The sequence below is a fragment of the Capra hircus genome, chromosome 5, assembly GCF_001704415.2.
Source record: "Capra hircus breed San Clemente chromosome 5, ASM170441v1, whole genome shotgun sequence".
Classification (NCBI taxonomy): Eukaryota; Metazoa; Chordata; class Mammalia; order Artiodactyla; family Bovidae; genus Capra; species Capra hircus.
The window spans coordinates 108,986,004-109,003,217 of record NC_030812.1 but is presented as its reverse complement, the minus strand read 5'-3'; the positions used below and the strand labels follow the sequence as shown (position 1 = coordinate 109,003,217).

Genomic DNA, 17,214 nt, shown 5'->3' with positions numbered 1-17,214 from the left:
CTGCCTATCAAGTGAGAACTCATTGCAGGGGTCCTAAACACGAATGCAGACTTTGGCTGCATACCCAGTCTGTACAGATAATTTTGAGCATGACTTTTGTATTTAAATGTATGTCTGATTGTTACAACTTAAGTGTGTGTGTATATATATATATTCTCTGTGTTAATGTGTGTGTGTGTGTGCTGTGCACACTGTTTCTTCAGTCGTGTCTGACTCTTTGTGACCCCATGGACTGTCGCCCACCAGGCTCCTTTGTCCATGGGATTCTCCAGGCAAGAATACTGGAGTGGGTTGCCCTCCTCCAGGGGATCTTCCTGACCCAGGGATCGAGCCCGTGTCTCCTGAAGCTCCTGATTTACAAGCAGATTCTTTACTGCTAAGCCACTGGGGAAGCCCCAATGTATGCATTATTAAAAAAACATTAAATTAGAATACTTAGGGGATTCCCTGGTGATCCAGTGGTTAAGACTCCACACTTTCATTGTCAAGGGCTTAGGTTCAATCGCTGGGTCAGAGAACTAAGATCCCACAAGCCACCCAGCATGGCCAAAAATAAATAAATAAAAATAAAATAGAATGTTTAGAAGGCTAAGGTGAATAAGAATACAAATTCCATTTTTTCTCTTCCCACACCCCAGTGGATCACTGCATGAACAAGTATCTACTTCGGACATAACCACCTTAGTGGGCCCCAGAATCCCCTGGATGCTTCCAGAGTGGGTGAGCAGACTCATTCAGTGGGAGCCTGAGATACATGGGCAGGTCCAAGTTGGCCCGAGGGAGACAAAGGCAGACTGGGGCCCAGTCCCCGAGGATAGGGTGAGGCTCCAGAGTGGACCTGAGAAGGTAAACTGAGCCTTTCATAGCCTTTATGAACATTAGGTCAGATTCTCCTGGACTCTCTCAGAGTTTTGAGCTGTGAAACAGGTGGGGCCATCTCCAGCTCCCAGGATTGTAGACTTCAACAAGGTTCAATCATGAGTGCCTAGGGCAGCCCCTGGCACGTTGTAAATCCAATAAATGTCAGTTTGCTAGTTCAACTCCTCCGTCTTCTTTTCACCCATGTGTAAAACTGGAAGCTGCTCTGAGCTAACAGTGGATAAATCCCCTATTTAGCTGTTTTGGTTTGGAGACCCTGCCTCCCCCCACCTTCCTTTCCAACCTTCTCCCCAGAGGGAGATTTGACGGGGTGCCATTTGACTGGTTGGCTCCCCAACCCCAAAATATCTGAGGTTCCTTCCATAGGGCATTCACCTGGGCTGTTCTTTTTTAGCTTCTGTCTCCTCGCCACCCTCAAATCCTACCCACTTTTAAGTCCCACCTCCCCCGACCCTCCCCAGTGGCAACTCTTGAGTCACTGAAAGGGCTGGGGCTCAGTGTGCTAAGCAGGGGACTCAGGGACTTGTCTGGATGCCGTATGTGTGCAGCACCTCACTTGAAGTTAAGAAAACCCAGGTTGTACATCTCATAGTACATCTCATAGAACGCCCCAGCGGAGGGCGAGGGGACGGCTGGCCGTCGTTTGGTACCTCTGCCGACCGCAGGCCACGTGGCTCTGTCTGCATTGTTAGTCTATCTTTTTCCTTTGATGTACCTAGACTCCCCCCAGCGGATTTTCAACCCCTGGCGAACAGGGTCCGGTGAGCATCTCTCAGGCCCAGAGAGAAGTTGGCATCAGGAAATGTTTCTGGACAGACATGTGACACGGTGAAGACATGATGAGTCGCAGCAACTATGCTGAGTTGAGAAGTGCTGTGGGAATTGGGATTATTAGCCATGGCAATCATCGTAATTCCCGTGGCCTGGCTAATGAGTGGTTGTGTATCCTGGGGACGGGATTCCTTGGATTCCCAGAGGATGGAAGGTGTGAGTTCTGGAGAGAGTCAACAGCAGTGTGAACAAGGGAGGTTATGCCTTGTTCAGAGGGGCGGCCAGGGGACAGGCTGAGTTGTTGGAAGGAAGTGGATGGGGGTGGGGGGTGGGGCTAGAGGCAGGGGGATGTGGTCCTTTGGTGATGCTGGGGTATTTTTAGTGCTCACTCTGCCTTTGGGACACGTGGGCAGACATTCCTAACTCCTCTGGGAGTTGATTTCCCTTAAGAAGACAGCAGCATAGGAAATGCTGAGAGAGGGTGTGCCCCTGCCGAAGGGCGGGCAAGAGCCCACCACAAGAAGGCAGGGAGAGGGTGAGGAGAGACCACAGGCCTGTCCCTGAGGGGAGGCTGTCAGGCCACATCTGGCCCAGGGATGGAAAGTGCCCGGCCCCGCCTCCACCCCCACGACCACACACCCGGGCAGAGTTCGCTCATTGCACAAGTATTTATGGACACCCAATACCAACTGAGGGCCCACGGGAGCAGCTACAGGAGGGGTCCTTTCTCTAGGAGATTATGTTCACGAGCATTAAAAATAAACAAGCTTGTGTGTTCGGCCTCCAGCAAGTTCCATAAAGACAATAAAGTCAGGGTGATCCAGCAAAGAGAGCTGGAGGACAAGGCAGCCTGCTTTAGATTGTGTGATCAAGGAAGGCCTCCATGAGGAGGTGACTTTTGAGTTGAGTGTTGAATCACGAGTAGGAGGCAGTCATCGAAGACCTGGGTGGGCGAGATCATTGTAGGCAGAAGGAGCGGAGGGTAAGGGGCCCTGAGGTGTGACAAAAAGGAAAGACAAGGAGGAGAGAGTTTCAGGGTGAGACCTGAAAGGCAAACTGGGGCCAGATCGTGGCAGACCTGGGAGAGAACATGGATTTCTGTGATATTTTTCAGTAGCAGAGGGACACAACTTCAGCATTAACAGCCCAGTGTAGGGTCCAAGTAATTCAAGCCAGGTTCAGAACACAGTTGGGAGGCAGAGCTGACAGGAAGTGCACGTGTTTTGAATATGGGGGTGGTGATGGGAAGAGAACCCTTTCCCACTAGGCCCAGATGTGTGTGACCTCAGGTATTTCTTAACAGAGTGGCTGGATGTGGAGTGTGTAGGCCATTCCCCATCCGGTCCAGCCTTGAGTTTACGGACAGGAGGACTGAAGAAAGAGCCTTACAGGTCTCCTTGTCCAGCCCTCTGGAGGGGGGCTGTGAATTCTCCAAGGTCCCACTGAAGTTCAGGCCTCCTGGCCCTGGTCCAGGCTTCTTGCTGCCCTGCCCTGCTGCCTCTTGGCTGAAGCTGGCAGAGGAGGGAGGAATCACTGCCGGAATGACCTGACTAGTCATGACGATGTGGTGAGGTCACCCAGAAGCAGCGTGGAAAAGCAGTGGAACCTGGAGAGGGCAGGCCAGGGCAGGGCAGCACTGTAGCAGCAGCCGGGGGGTGAGAGGAACATCTTGGAAGGGTCTGGGGCAAAGGGCCAGGGTGAATGGAATAAGGCAGCATTTTCAGGCTAGCATGCCTGAAGACAACCTCTGAGAGCAGAGCCTACATGGGCCACTGACCCTCGGGGATCTCAGGAAAGACACAAATAGGAAGACCCCAGATGAACTTCTCCTGGAACCAAGAACACAGGTGTAGACAGAGTGGGCAGGGCCAGTGGCTCACCTGGGCCCAGGTAGGCCTGCATCCTTCCAGCCCACTCACCCCAAAGGGACTGGTGGCGGCCCCTCTAGGGGGAGGTAAGGTAAGGAAAGAAGGAATCCAGGACAGGCCTGTTTGCTCCCTAACTGCTCCTCAGAGCAATCAGTAGCATCAGCATCTTCCTCTTATTTGGGACTTTTTCTGCACTAAGTTGTTTCTGTGCATGCCCATCTGTATTATCCCCACTTTACAAATGAGGCTCAGAGAGTGAAAGGAATCTTCCTAGGGTCACACAGTTCAAAAGTACCAAAGTCAGCTTTTTAACCACTGTGGGCTACTGTCTCAGACTCCCTCTGTGACCTTCAGCCAGATTCCCCGAGCCTCAGGCTCTCTGCCTGTGAAATGATGGAGGTGGAGTAAGTGAGCCCCATGAGGCCCCCTATCTCTCCACTGGGTCCCAGAATTGATTCTCCGGTAGAGGGGCTTAGTGGTCTGATGGAGGGGGCCCGGGTCCTGTCCCGGAGCTGTGTTCTTCACCAGCCTGGGCAAGGTGGTTAAGAGCATAGGCTCTGCCAGGCCACTGTTTCTGCGGAGGATACACGTGAAGATTGAATGCAGCTAACAGGGCTCAGGGAGGGCCTGGCACACAGTAGGTGCCCAGTAAGTGATAGCTCTCAGTGTATTCTCAGAGCTAGTGAAGGGCACCCTTCACAATCCAGCCATTCACTCCTTCAGCATGTATTTGTTAAATTCCTCCTGTGTGCCAGAAGGACATTAGTCTTGATCCTGGTGACCTAGTGATGCCCCCAGAGAGCTTTAACTCTCTGCCTTCTGATATTCCAGTGGGGGAGGCAGACCAAAAAAAAAAAAACCACATCAAATAAATACCATATAGAATAAGGTAGATAGTGATAAGGGCCAGGACTCGCTGGGAAAGACCCTGATCCTGGGAAAGATTGAGGGCAGGAGGAGAAGGGGGCGACAGAGGATGAGATGGCTAGATGGCATCAGCAACTCAATGGACATGAGTTTGAGCGAGCTCTGGGAGATGATGAAGGACAGGGAAGCCTGGTGTACTGCAGTCCATGGGATCGCAAAGAGTCAGATACAACTTAGTGACTGGACAACAAAGTGCCAGGAAACAAAACGAAGCAGAAAAGGAAACGGAGAGGGAGGCAGTGTCTGGAGGAGGGGTGGGGTTGAGGGGTGGATCTTACATCAGGACCGGAAGGCCTCCCTGTGCAAGAGACTTGAAGGTCCTGACCTGAGCAAGGGAGGCTGATCCCTGCAGGAAACATGTCCTTGGCAGCTGGAGAGCCAGGCCTGAGATCCTGAGGCTTTGGGACAGCCTTGTGGGACAGATTGTGTAGGGTCATTTTTTTTAATGGTTCTTTTTTTTTTTTTAATTCATTTTTTAAAAACAGTTTTATTTGTTTATTTGCTGTTGGATGTGCTGGGTCTTCCTTGCTGTGTGGGCCTTCCTCTAGTTGCAGAGAGGGAGGGTTAGTCTCTAGTTGCGGGGTGCGGGCTTCTCATTGCAGTGACTTCTCTGGTAGAGCGCGGGGACGCTGGGCTTCAGTAGCTGCGGCTTCCCGGCTCTAGAGCGCAGGCTCAGAAGTTGTGGTGCACAGGCTTGGTTGCTCTGCAGCATGTGGGATCTTCCCAGATCGGGGATCAAACTGTGTCTCCTTCATTGGCAGGTGTATTCTTTACCACTGAGCCACCAGGGAAGCCCCCATAATTCACTTTTTCAATATTTTCTCGGCCACACAGCACAGCATGTGGGGTTTCAGTTCCCTAACCAGGGATCAAACCCTCATCCCTTGCATTGCAAGCTCTTAAGTCTTAACCACTGGACCACCAGGAAGTCCTAGGTAGGGTCATTTTAAGGATCCTCCCTGCTGCGTGGTAAGTCTACCGTGACCTCCCCCTGCCCCAAGATTCAGGTTGCAGGTGCCTCGGGGGTCGTACTGAAATCTTTCTTCTCATCACTGGGCGCCACAGTCTTCCCAGCCCAGTGCTCTGGGTTACCAGAAAAATCAGCTCAAACTCTCAGGAATGGCTGCCCCTGACCCAGTAAAGAGGAGCTGAAACCCAGAGCTGGACTCAGTGATTAGCTCTTCACTGACACCTATTGTCCCAGGCCTGATTGCATCTTCTGGGTGGGTGGGTTGGTGAGGGGAAGGGAGGGAGGGGGGCTAGGGGAACTCCAGCCTGACACACCCTTGGGCTTTAAAGTTGGGAGTTAAATCCTGGGAAGAATCATTGAGAATCCAGTCTGGAACCCAGCCTCAGGCCCAAAGGCTGCTAGACAGAACTTCCTTCCCTTTGAATCACCTCCCCACCTTGGCTGGGTTTTTCATCCCCTCAGTTTTCCCCTGAGAGCTGAGAGGCAAAGTTCTTTAAAAGGACTCATGGGTGGTGTCAGAAGGGAGAAGGAGGGAGGAGAAGTTGAGCCCACTGAACAGCTAATTGGAAGGGGTTGTGGGGAGCATTCTTCCAAGGGAGAGACTCGGTGGGGAAGGAGGGAGAGGCTGGGGGCAGGCCTCGAGGCAAGGAGTGGGTCTGAAGACTGGTTACCAGGATAGGCAGTGGTGTGTGTGTGTGTGTGTGGAGGGAGGTCAGTTACAAGTTTTGGAATGGGAGGGGACATGTGACAAGACTGGGAGGGGAAGCTGGGACATCTGACTGTTAATGTGTGTGTGTGTGAGTTGTTCAGTCATGCCCAACTCTTGGCGACCCCGTGGACTGTAGCCCACCAGGCTCCTCTGTCCATGGGATTCTCAGGCAAGAATACTGGAATGGGTTGCCATTTACTTCTCCCGAGGATCTTCCTGACCCAGGGATCAAACCTGTGTCTCCTGCATTACAGGCGGATGCTTTACCATCTGAGCTACTAGGGAAACCCCTAGTTAATGTGTACCTGGAGGCAAAGGTGAGGAGCCTCAGATTTCTCTCTGAACCAGGGAAAAGACAGAGGAGGATTCCATCTCCTCTATTGAGGATTGAGAGGGTTAAATAAGATAGTATGTGCTGGTGGGGGTGGGGGATTATCAGTCCCTTCTTGGAGAAAGAGGGCTGGGAAACAGGGCCATGTAGGAAGCATGGGATGCTTGGCGGGGATGGAGAGGACAGTGGCGTAGCTACCCTGCTTAGTAGTGCCAGGGGAGGCCCTCTGCCTGGGGACCCAGGCCTGGCACCTTGTCTTACTCAGGAGAACCTGTAGTCACAGGCAGGGTTGGCCTCCCTGGGCTCTGGAAGCAGGATTCAGGGTTGATGAGAGTGGGTTGGAAAGAGATGACAACGGAAGGGCCTTAGTAGCCAAGCCTGGTGGCTGGCTGCTAGGACAGGTCACACTTGGGGGCCTCCAGGAGATGAGGGAGTCATCAAAATGGGCAAAACAAAGCTGACATTAGGAAACCAGGGCCCTTGAGCGGTGACCAAAGTGGGTGGCTGCCACCCAGGCCAGCTAAGTGTGGCCAGGGCCCAGGGTGAGTTTGGGCCCAGAGTGGCAGTTCTCCCGGTACTTCAACAGAAGTAGGGAATACAGACCTGTCATCTAAAATCTTTCCCTTTTTAAAAAATGTATTCACTTATTTAGCTGTGCCAGGTCTTGGTTGCCGTGTGTGGGAGCTTTCATTGCAGCATGTGGGATCTACCCAACCAGGGTAGATCCCCAACCAGGGATTGAACCTGTGCCCCCTGCATTGGGAGCATGGAGTCTTAACCACTGGACCACCAGGGAAGTCCCAAATCTTTCCATTTTAAAACTCTGAGAATCAGTTAACAAAGCAAGAGAAACAATAACAAAAAGCACCACACAGGCCAGGCAAAGCCTACCACTTTTGGCTGGTGACCCTCTCCTCTGGCAAAAGTGGCACTGAGGGCAGTCCCCAGTTGAATGCCCCAGACCTCTCCTGGAAGACTTGTCCTCACTCTCCTGCTCTTGGAAGCAAGATTGTGATAGACTCAGTTTCCCAGGGCCCTGTGGGAGAACAGAGACATCTTGGGCTGCGTGGCCCGGGGCCAACCCCTTCCCCTCTCTGGACTGCGGTTTCCTGGGCTCTGAAAGAACCCAGTCTGTGGGGCTCCGGCCAGTTTGGAGACTGTGTGACTAAGTCTTCAGGCTTGAAGGAAGATGCGCTTATTATTGACGTGACTCTTCCCACCAGCCATGCTTCTGGGACTGGATGCAGCGCACTCCAGCACTTTGTGTGTCCACAGCTAGAGTTGTGTGCATGAATGGTTGTGTGTCATAATTTGGAGCTTTGCATGGTATAGTGTAAATATCATTGTGATAATAACTCTGCCCTGGAACCTTTCATCCCTTGCTCTGGAAGCCAGTAGGAAGCCTTAATTAATTCTTGGTGGCCTTGGGAGGGGTGCAGGTGAGGAAACCTGAGCCCAGAGCTGGGAGGCAACTTGGCTAAATGTGCATCACTTGGGGGACCCTGACTCAAGTGTTGGTTCCAGGGCAGGGAAGGCAGGAACCAACCCGTGCCAGGCCGTTCCTGTGTGGGGTCCAGTCATTAAACGTGTGAAGACAGGATTGGGTTTGAGGTCAGCTCTGTGCTCACGGGTTTGAGCTGCTGGAAGAGGAAGAAAGCAGAAGAGAAAGGTTGTTTTTGATTTTTTTCTATGGAGGGGAGAAAGCAGCACAGCCTTGGCTGCCTCTCTGGGCCTTTTGTCAATGTCCCTCCATCTCTTGCTATCTTGTCAAATAGTTGGCCCCTGAGTCAACCTGGCATGCGTGCTCAGCAGCGAGCCCCAAGGCGGAGTAAGCCCTCAACTCTCTAAACAATCTCCTTTTGCAGTAACTCACATAAACACCGGCCTTCGGAGGGGCCCACTGCTAGGATATGAGAGGAGACAGAACCCGACAGAGGGCAGAGGACGGTCTGGGGCTAGAAGACCCCAGCTTTTCCTCCCCACCACCACCCAGGTTTTTCCACCTGTGCCCCCCACTGGATCAGTGGTGTGCGCTTCCTGGCCCCACACGGAAGACCCCGTTCCTGGAAGGCGCTCCTCGAGAGGCTGGTTGAGGGGACCGTGTTTCCCGGCTGCGGGCCCCCAGCGTCCCCGGGAGCAAGGGGGGCGCGGGCCCTTTAAATCCTCCGGGGCGGCGGCGGCGGGTCGGGGATGACATCAGCGGGCGGGCCCGGGGCTCAATGGGAGCCGGCGGGTGCGCGCCGGGCGGGAGCGCGCAAGCCGGCGGCGGGGGCGGTCGGGCAGGAGGGCCCGGAGGAGGGAGGCGGCGGCTGCGGCGGCGGCGGCGCTGAGAGCCAGATCCTGAACCCGGCCGGGGCGAGCGGAGCGGATCGCGGCGGCGCGGCGGCGGCGGCGGCGGCGGCGGCGGCGGCTGGGCCGGGAGAGGCTGGCGCGGCGGGCGGCTCTGCAAATCCTCCGGCATCCGCCCCGGCGGGGCGCCCCCGCCTGCGGCAGCCCCCCGAGCAGCGGCCCGGCACCGGTGCCTTCCCGGCGGGGTAAATATTGGGGGGCCGCGGGCTGGCGAAGGGGCGCAAACCTGGGGGGAAACGGGGCTCCCTCCGCCTCTTTGTTTTTGCGCGAGCGGGAGGGGGGAGAGGGCGGACACACACGCGTTCGCACTCGGGTATGGGGGTGCTGCCCGGGCGCCGCCCGCTCGGCCCGGCGAGGACAAAGGCGCGGCTGGGGACGAGGAGGAGAGGAGGGTGACTATTTTGCAGGCTTGCCCAGGGGAGCCCCCCCACCCCCAGTCCGGCTCGCCTCTCTCTCCCCAGCTGGACCCTTCAAGGCCCCGGCCGGCCGAGGCGGCCACCCCCGGCTGCGATTTGAGGACGCTGACGGAGGAGGAGGGGTCCGGGACTGGGGTGCCGGGGACACCCGATTCTGTTGATTCAGGATTCTCGGCCAAACCCTGGGCTTCGGTAGGCTTCACCAGCCCATCAGCAGCGCCCCCCACCCCTCCGCTCCGGGCTCGAGTGCTCCAGACCTGGGGGTCAGCAGGGCTGCTCCCGCGTGTTGGATGGGGGCGCTTGGGGGGCCCTGGGGTGATGGGGTGTGTGGTCACCCAGCCACCGACTCTTGTTTTCCTTTGTGGAGAGAAAGAAAGGGGTGGGGGTTATTTATCAGATCGGATTCTCCCATTTCTGCGTGTGAGAAATCCATGTTTTGCAAGTCCCCGTGGAAGAGAAAACTATGTTTGTGCCTGGGTGTCTTTAGAGAGTGGATTCCCAAGCTCTTCACACCCAAACTCAAAGTGGGGTGAGCCCCCTCCCCAACTTTTTCTCTTAGTTTTCTTGCATATATTCTTGGCTCAGCGTTCCTTGGGGAGAAGGATTTGGGGACACAGCCAGGGGATCCCCAGTGTCTTCAGTTGCACCCGTTCAATAAATGCCTGTGTCTTGGGGCTCCTTTGGCTGGCTGGTTGGGATGTCCCTCCAATTTTTATTTTAATGATCCAGGGAGGGAGGTGGGCAGGGAGTAAGAAAACTGCCCATGTGCCATTCAGCTTGGTAGTTTGCCTCATTTTTCTTAACCAGTTGAAACTCTGGAATCTTCACGTCTGCCTTTTTTATCCCTTTCATTTATTCCAGCGCCACCCCCCCTTCCTCCCCCCAAAAAGAAGCAGCAAAGAACTGGAAGGCCTCTCCCATTCCCGCCTCAAGTCTTTCTGCTCTCTGGGAGGCTTTTTGGGGACAGTGCTGGGACACTCTAGGCTCTCCTTGAGGCCCTGGCCCCTGGGGTGTAGGAGCAACACTGGCAGGTCTGGGTGGTGGCACAGAGCTGGGTGGGGGGTGGGGGTGGGTTGCCTGCAGGGCTACTGGTTTGCACCCTCTCTTCTCCCCTTCTCTGCCGACAGCCGGGTGAGTGGGGAGGGGCTGGGGGGGTCATGTGCAGTGTATTTATGTAAGACACCCAGACGGGAGGGCACGGGTATTTATATAACCCGGCGTGGGTATTTATGTAATATAGGATGCGGGTGTTTTTATGTTCCTTTCCGAACCTGCGGCTTTCCCGGCTGCCATGTGTGGTCTCTGAATTGGCGTTGGCGGAAAACGGAGTGGGGGGGTGGCGGTGTTTGTGTGTGTACACACCCGCGTTCCCCCCACCCCACCCCCCGCCCGGTGCCCTCCCCACAGCGGGGCTCCCGGTACATGTCTGCGTTTCTTTCTTCCTTTGAAGTGTCCACACAGGACAGTGTGTGTGAGGTGTGTGGCGAGTGAGTTTCCCGCAAATGTGGAGTGGGTTCTCCTGGCCGCCCTGGCACCTCCGCTGAGACTGGCCGGGGCGTGTGGGCAGAGGCCCTTGGTGGAGAGCCTGGAGTTTGGCCGGCGCGGGGTGGAGGCTCCTTCCTTGTGACCACTGCTGAAGGGCTAGCAGCGGCTCCCTGGGAACTGGCACTGGGGTGGACGTCTCTCTTGGGCAGGAGCTGTCAGCTCTTCGCCTCCACCCCGGGGGGCAGAGAGTGACCACGACCTCGTGGAAGAAAGCTCTCCTCCCACCTCCCCTCCCAGGTGGGTCTGGCTTTCTGGATAGTCCTTGATGTGGGGAAGGGGCCGAGACTCTGTGCCGTTTTTCCCCCTTCCTGTGCAGCCTCCTGGCCCTGGCATGAGCAGGTGGGTGGGAGGTCGCCAGGTAGGGCAGCAGGAGCCCTGTCTGGGCCTTAGGGGAGGAGACTTGCTGCCGGAGGGGAGGTGGGCAGGCTGCGTGACCTCCCTGCGCCTGGGTTCCCTGTCTGTAGAGAGCGGCCCGTCTTCCTAGCTGTCTACACTGGCTGTCTTGTAGACACTCTGTGATTTTAGGGGACCCCCACACAACCCTCTCCTTATTTCATAGGCACCCCCCCACCCCCCGCAAAGCAAGACCTCACCTCCCAGCCTTGGAGTTTCCTTCTCTGCTGGCCAGAACCTTGAGAGTGCCCAGACCTTTGCCCCAGGCCAGAGCAGAGGGGTCCCTCCCAGGGTGGTCCCTGCTGTTCAGAGAGCTTGGACACCCAGCGGGGGGCACAACAGGGAGGGAAGTGCTCAGATCGGCACTTTCCCCCCAGACCTCCTCCCACCCCACAGAAGCTGATGGGCTGCTCAAAACTTGGCTTTGGTCCCCTTGGTTGCTCTGCAGGGCTCTCTTAGGAGACCCTCCTCATCTTGGAGAAAGCCAGCCCCAAACTCTCTATCCATAGAAGGCCGTGCAGAGTCCTGTTGCGGTTCTTGGTGTTGCGAGGTTGAGAGAGGGAGAAGACCAGAAGCTGGATGTTCAGGGGGCCCCTTTCCGACCTTCCTCCTGAATTGGGGAGACCTCTCTTTGTGGGGCCCAGTGCAAACTTGCAGAGTCTACTTCTGGGAAGACCTGTCCAGGCTGTGGAGACCTGGCCTTCAGTTCTTGGTGCTGGAAACCTGGGGTGGGAATGGGGTCACCAGGACCCCATCATTTCCACATCCTAAGGGATCTGAGGAACTCCTTTGGGGACCCTCCATTCACTCTGTCCTCCTTTCCCTGGAGGTTGGAATTAGCTGGTGGTTGCCATGGCAGCAGCCCCAAGGTGATCAGCTTCTGCATCTGCCCTCCCCATCACCCGCTCTGTCCTTGATTTTCCTTTCAGGGTCTTTGCCCATTGTGACTAGCCTGCCCTGAGAGACTCCTATTGGAGGGTCCCCAAATGCATGTCCCCCAAGGAACTTGCTCTTTCTTCCTGCAACCTGTCTCCAACTCCCTTCTTCTGCCTAGCTACACTGACACCTGTTCTGATAGCCTCACCACCTGTGGAGGCTGTTGGGCTAGCTGACACGTGGTTGCCCTCAGGCAAAGTGAGGCCAAATCCCTCCCAGGCCAGCCTGGATGGAGATCGCAGTGTCCCGAGTTTTTTCTTGTGGCTTTGCCAGACCTTTTTGGTGGGGGAGGGGTGGGGTCTGGGGGCTCATCCCCTTCCCAGCTCCCCTCCTCTCTGACCCTGTGTTTCTCCTTCCCTCTGCAGGAGTGAACCATGGAGCTGCGTGTGGGGAATAAGTACCGTCTGGGCCGGAAGATTGGGAGCGGGTCCTTTGGAGACATCTACCTAGGTGAGTGTTTCTGGCTCCAGCTCAGTGGGTCTGGAGCCCCTGGGACAGCCCTGGGGACTCGGAGGAAAGATGCCAAGATTTTACGCTCTGAAGCTAGAACCTGACTCTGGTACCGTGTTTTGGTCGTTTTGTCCCAGAACCATCCCAGGTGGGGAGGGAAGCTGCAGCCTGCGGGTGAGGCAGGCCAAGGAAGGGACTCCTCCTCAGTCAGGGCAGGAGGGTGGGCGTCCGGGATGTCAGTGCTGCCATCCGGGCTGTGGGAGGTATTTTTAACTCCCGGTTTCTAGCTGCAGATCACCTGGGTTTCCAGCTGGGCGTGGGAAAGCCCAGGCTGGGTTAGCACCCCTGTCTTGTCTCCTGGGAAAAAGGATGCTGGTGGACAGAAGTGGCCTGGGCCACTGTTGCTTCCCCCGCTTGGCCCGCCTCGCCCTGTGGTCTGGCCGCCTGGAATTCAGCCCAGGAAGACTTTGGAATGATGCAGGCTCCCCAGTAACTGCGGGGGCGAGGGTGAGGCGGTGGTGGTCTTAACCTTTTAGAATCTCTCTCCCCGGATGTGCTTCCTGTTGAAAGGCTGAGCATGGTCTCGTGTTCTTGATTGAGTAAATCACTGACATCTCATTCCTGCCCTTGACCCCGGAGAATGCCACTTTCTCAGCGGCCCTGGATCGGGGCAGGGGGCGAAGTCAGGAGGCACGACCCTTCCTTGGCAGTTGTTGGTCCAGAGAGAGAGACTGTGTTGGTTGATCGGGAGTGGGAGTTGTTAGAGCGAGGTGGCAGCCCCTGGGGTTTCTCCCGGCTGCTGTCCCTGTGCTCTTGGCAGCATCTGTGCTTCAGTTTCCCTCCTGGAAAAAGAGTCGTCGGTCAGTTCTGTCCCGAGCGGAGGAAGCTGACAGGTCAGTGTGCCTGGCTTGTTGCTTCAGACCTCAGAGGGTTTCTCTTACCCAGTGGTCTGGGTCCCTGCCCTCTTGGGATATGAGATCTGCTTCTCAGTGAGCCACTGCTCCCCCATCAAGGTCAGGGGAGACATGTATGCCCACGTTCTTCCGGCAGTACTTGTGCTGGGAGCCCTGTGCGAACGTGGTCTCTGCTTACAGCGGCCTCTGGGGACAATGCCGAGCTGTTCCCGCTTTACAGATCGAGGCAGGGTGGAACGGTCAGGTTGGCCACCAAGACTTCTCTCCAAAACTAGAAAAGACAAGGCACTCTCCAGTGGTCCAGGGGTTAGGACTCCATGCTTCACTGTCACGGGTGCAGTTTTGGTCCCTGCTCAGGGCACTGAGGTCCCGTGGGCCAAGTGGTGTGGCCAGAAAAGAAAAGAAGAAACAACTAGAAAAGGCAGACTTTCTACCCACAGCTCTCCAAGGAGTGAGAGTGTAGAGGACAGAACGAGAGAGGGAGCCGCCAGAGCTGGCCTGGTGTGGTCGCGGAGGTTTGTGCGATGCTGCAGGTTTGTGTGATGCTGCCGCCTGGCTGTCCAGGGACTCCAGGAGGCACATGAGGAGAGCATCTTGTAGGCTGGCAAGTGCCAGCCGGATGTGCACGGCATGGTCAGGCACCTAGCAGACCACCCTCCTGTAAACACCACAGAGCCCAGGGCAGAGGGGGAAGGGACAGTGCAAGCGGGAGCTGATGGAAAGGTTTGGTCTGCCACTCCGAGCTCCTGTGGCGGTGGGGGAGGGGCACTGGCTCACGTCCATGCTTTTGCCCCAGGGCTCAGCACGTGGGGGTTCAGTGAAAGCCTCTGAAATGAAGGAATGAGGAAATGATGCTGTGACACGCAGAGGCCTGTGGAGTGGCCTCACTTGTGGCAGGGGAGAAGAAGGTTGGGATGTGGGGGGCAAGTTCAGGTCCCCGGTCTATTTCTCATGGGCTTTGTCACCTGGGATAAGTCATTTTCTCTCTCTGAGCCTCAGCATTCTCATCTGGGAAAGAGGGAGGTACCCCATCTCCTTCCTGTTTGTGAAATTGGGGTGGATATAGAGGATCCTCTTATCGTGGCAGCTTCGGGCTCAGGACTGAAGCCTGGAGCCGTTGGTTTAAGGCGACTTTTGGCAGATTCACACCTGCTTCTAGACAACGCTGGGTCCCAGGCCTTCTCTTTGCAGAAGGGAAACTGAGGCCCCGAGACGGAGGGCAACCCAAGGGCATTCAGAAAGCCAGTGTTCCTGGTCCTCCCTGGGACAGGACTTCTGTTTATCCAGTAATCATCTGTGTGACTCGCTTGGTTGTGTCTGACTCTCTGCGACCCCATAGACTGTAGCCCTCCAGGCCCCTCTGTCCATGGGATTTTCAGGCAAGAATACTAGAGTGGGTTGCCCTTTCCTTCTCTAGAGGATCTCCCCAACCCAGGGACCAAACCTGCGTCCCCCGCATTGGAGGCAGATTCCTCACCATGTGAGCCACCAAGGGAAGCCTTAATTCCCAGTATTCATCTAGCTCATTTTAAAGTTTAGGTCCGAGTTTACTCCTCCAGTTTACTTTGGAGTAAATTCTCCCGGGCTCTGGGCACTGGCCTTTCTTTTCCTCGCTGGGTGCCCTTGGACAAGATGGGGTCGTGGGGCCTCCAGGGGGGCAAGAAGCAGTGAGATCACGGCACACAGACCCTCTGCACGCACTCAGCCCAGCAGTGGTGCTTTCCTGTGGCGTCCCTCAGCCCTCAGTCTTGGTTAGAATTTGCTACCATCAGAGGAGCTGGGTCCTCTTGGGCCTGAGCGGGGGGGTAGGGGCAGGAGCCGGTTCTCCGCTGGCTGTCCAGCCTTCGCCGGTGCACAGGCCGCAGGGACCCTGGCCTGATGCAATGTCCTGCCAGCTCCTTCCTGGGCCCCTCTCGCTGGCGTGGGGGTGACAGGGATTGTAGGGTCTGCCCAGCTGGCCTCGCTGGCTCCCTTTGTTCAGAGCTCTGGCCACATTCTCATCGCTGGTGCTGGCGCCTGGGCCTGACTCCAGATGGCCTCTGCAGGTGGGGCTGGGCGCGGCCTCCGGGCCCTGCTTTCCAGGATTGACCGAGGGCAAGCACATTTGTGGATGTGGCTTCCCCGCCTGTAGTGGTCCTCTTCAGGTCCCTCCTCCCTCGCCCTTGGCATTGAAGGGGGCTGGCCAGCAGGGGTGGCCCGCTTTGCTAGGGCCTCACCTTGGCTGCATGGGGTCCGGAGGTGGCCAAGCTTGTGCCACCAACTCTACCAGCCGCTGACCGACTGCCCTCAGGAACTCTCTAGACCTCTTAGTCTCTGGGCCTCAGTTCTAAATGGGGAGGGGATGGCGTGCTGCAGTGGGTGATTGTGGGGGGTGCTTCATCCCCAACCTTCTGTCCAGCCAGGTCCCTGATTGTGCCAGTGTCTGAGGGAGCCCCCACGTGAGATTGGTCATCCTCTTCCCCACCTAGAACTTGCCAAGGTCCCAGACCCTCAAGGGCTAGCCAGGGCCAAGCCCTTCTCTGTGTCCAAATTTGTTTTCCCGAGTGTTTCATCCCTGCCCCACCTCCCTGCAGAACTGCTGTATCCAACCAAGGGGCCCCCTCTGCTGCCCCCGCCTGGCACTTTGTGCCTAGTCAAAGTTATCCATTGTCATTGCCACAGAAGGTGAGCTGAGCTCCAAGGCGGGGCCGGCTCAGGGCTCAGTGTGTGTCTGTTGAGTGATGAATGAGATGCTAGGGAATTGAAACCAAGAAAAAAGCAGCAGCTCCAGAGATGAAGTTTCAAATCCTGGCTCTGCCCCAGCCGGTTCTGTGTGACCTCAGGCCAGTTACTTAACCTATCTGAACCTCAGGTCCACAGCTGTGAGAAGGAAGGGAGGTCAGAGAGAGGACTTGAGACTTCCTGGTAAGAGTTTAGGGGCAGTGCGGGGATCTGGTGGGGGTGGTGGGATCCGGAGGCAGCTTGGCAGCAGTGGGAGTCAGACGCCTGTGCCTAACAGCTTAGGTCCCTGCTCAGGGATGCTGTGCAGCATTTGCTCATTGATTGACCTTTGGTGTCTCAGTTTCCACATGTGTCAAATAGAGATAAAAGCAGTAGTACTTGCAGGATGGTGTGTAAGAGCCCACAGGGCCCAAAGGCCCCTCCCCTTCACTCCACCCCCATCTCGGGGAGGGGCGTTCCCCCTGCACCTCTGCTCTCGGCACAATCTGCTGAATCATAAGTGCTGAAGGCCCTGCATCGCCCAGTCCCTGCCCCCTGCCTCAGCGGGGCCACCATCGTCTGGACAGTTGCAGCAGCCTCCGTGCAGATACCCCCCAGCTTCAAGTCCTCTCCTGTCCTTCCTGATACACCAGTGGTCCCAACAAGGGGTGGGACTGCCAGATTTTGTCACACAGGAGACGTTTGGCAAGGCCTGGAAGCAGTTTTGGTTGTTTTGGCTCAGGGTGGGGGGACTGCTGGCAGCTGGTGGGTAGAGTCAGGAATGCCGGAGAGCACTCTGCAGTGCGCAGGATGGCCCCACCACAGAATCACAGGACCCCGTAATAAGGCAGCCAGGCTTGGTCCCCAGAGGCTCAGGCTGATGCCTAGGATTGTGGCCCTTGAGACCCTTCCTATCTCCTCCCCGCTCACCTCTTCCACTGTCTGCTTCAGCCCCCTCGAGCACCAGCTAGCTGCACCAGAACCCCCCAGAGCTCACTGCACCCCACTCCCGTTGGGCCTTTGCACGTGCTGTGACCGCTCTGGCCCGGTCCTCAC

The 17,214-nt window shown here is 56.4% G+C and overlaps 1 protein-coding gene across 7 annotated transcripts in view; it reads left to right on the top strand.

Moving 5' to 3' along the window:
- The window catches only part of LOC102180576 (casein kinase I), a 36,704-nt gene that overhangs the window by 2,781 nt on the left and 16,709 nt on the right, over positions 1 to 17,214 (top strand). For 3 of the 7 annotated variants that reach the window (XR_001918125.1, XM_018048761.1, XM_018048757.1), the window contains exons 1-2: positions 8,881 to 8,989; positions 12,460 to 12,544. Coding sequence is in view for 6 of the 7 variants with exons in the window: in XM_018048761.1 (XP_017904250.1) it covers positions 12,469 to 12,544 (76 nt within the window). In the remaining variant the exon portion in view is untranslated. Of the gene's footprint in view, positions 1 to 8,880; positions 8,990 to 10,681; positions 11,003 to 12,459; positions 12,545 to 17,214 lie in introns of those variants that run through there. The other 4 variants (XM_018048762.1, XM_018048763.1, XM_018048759.1 and 1 more) reach the window with 3 other exon arrangements.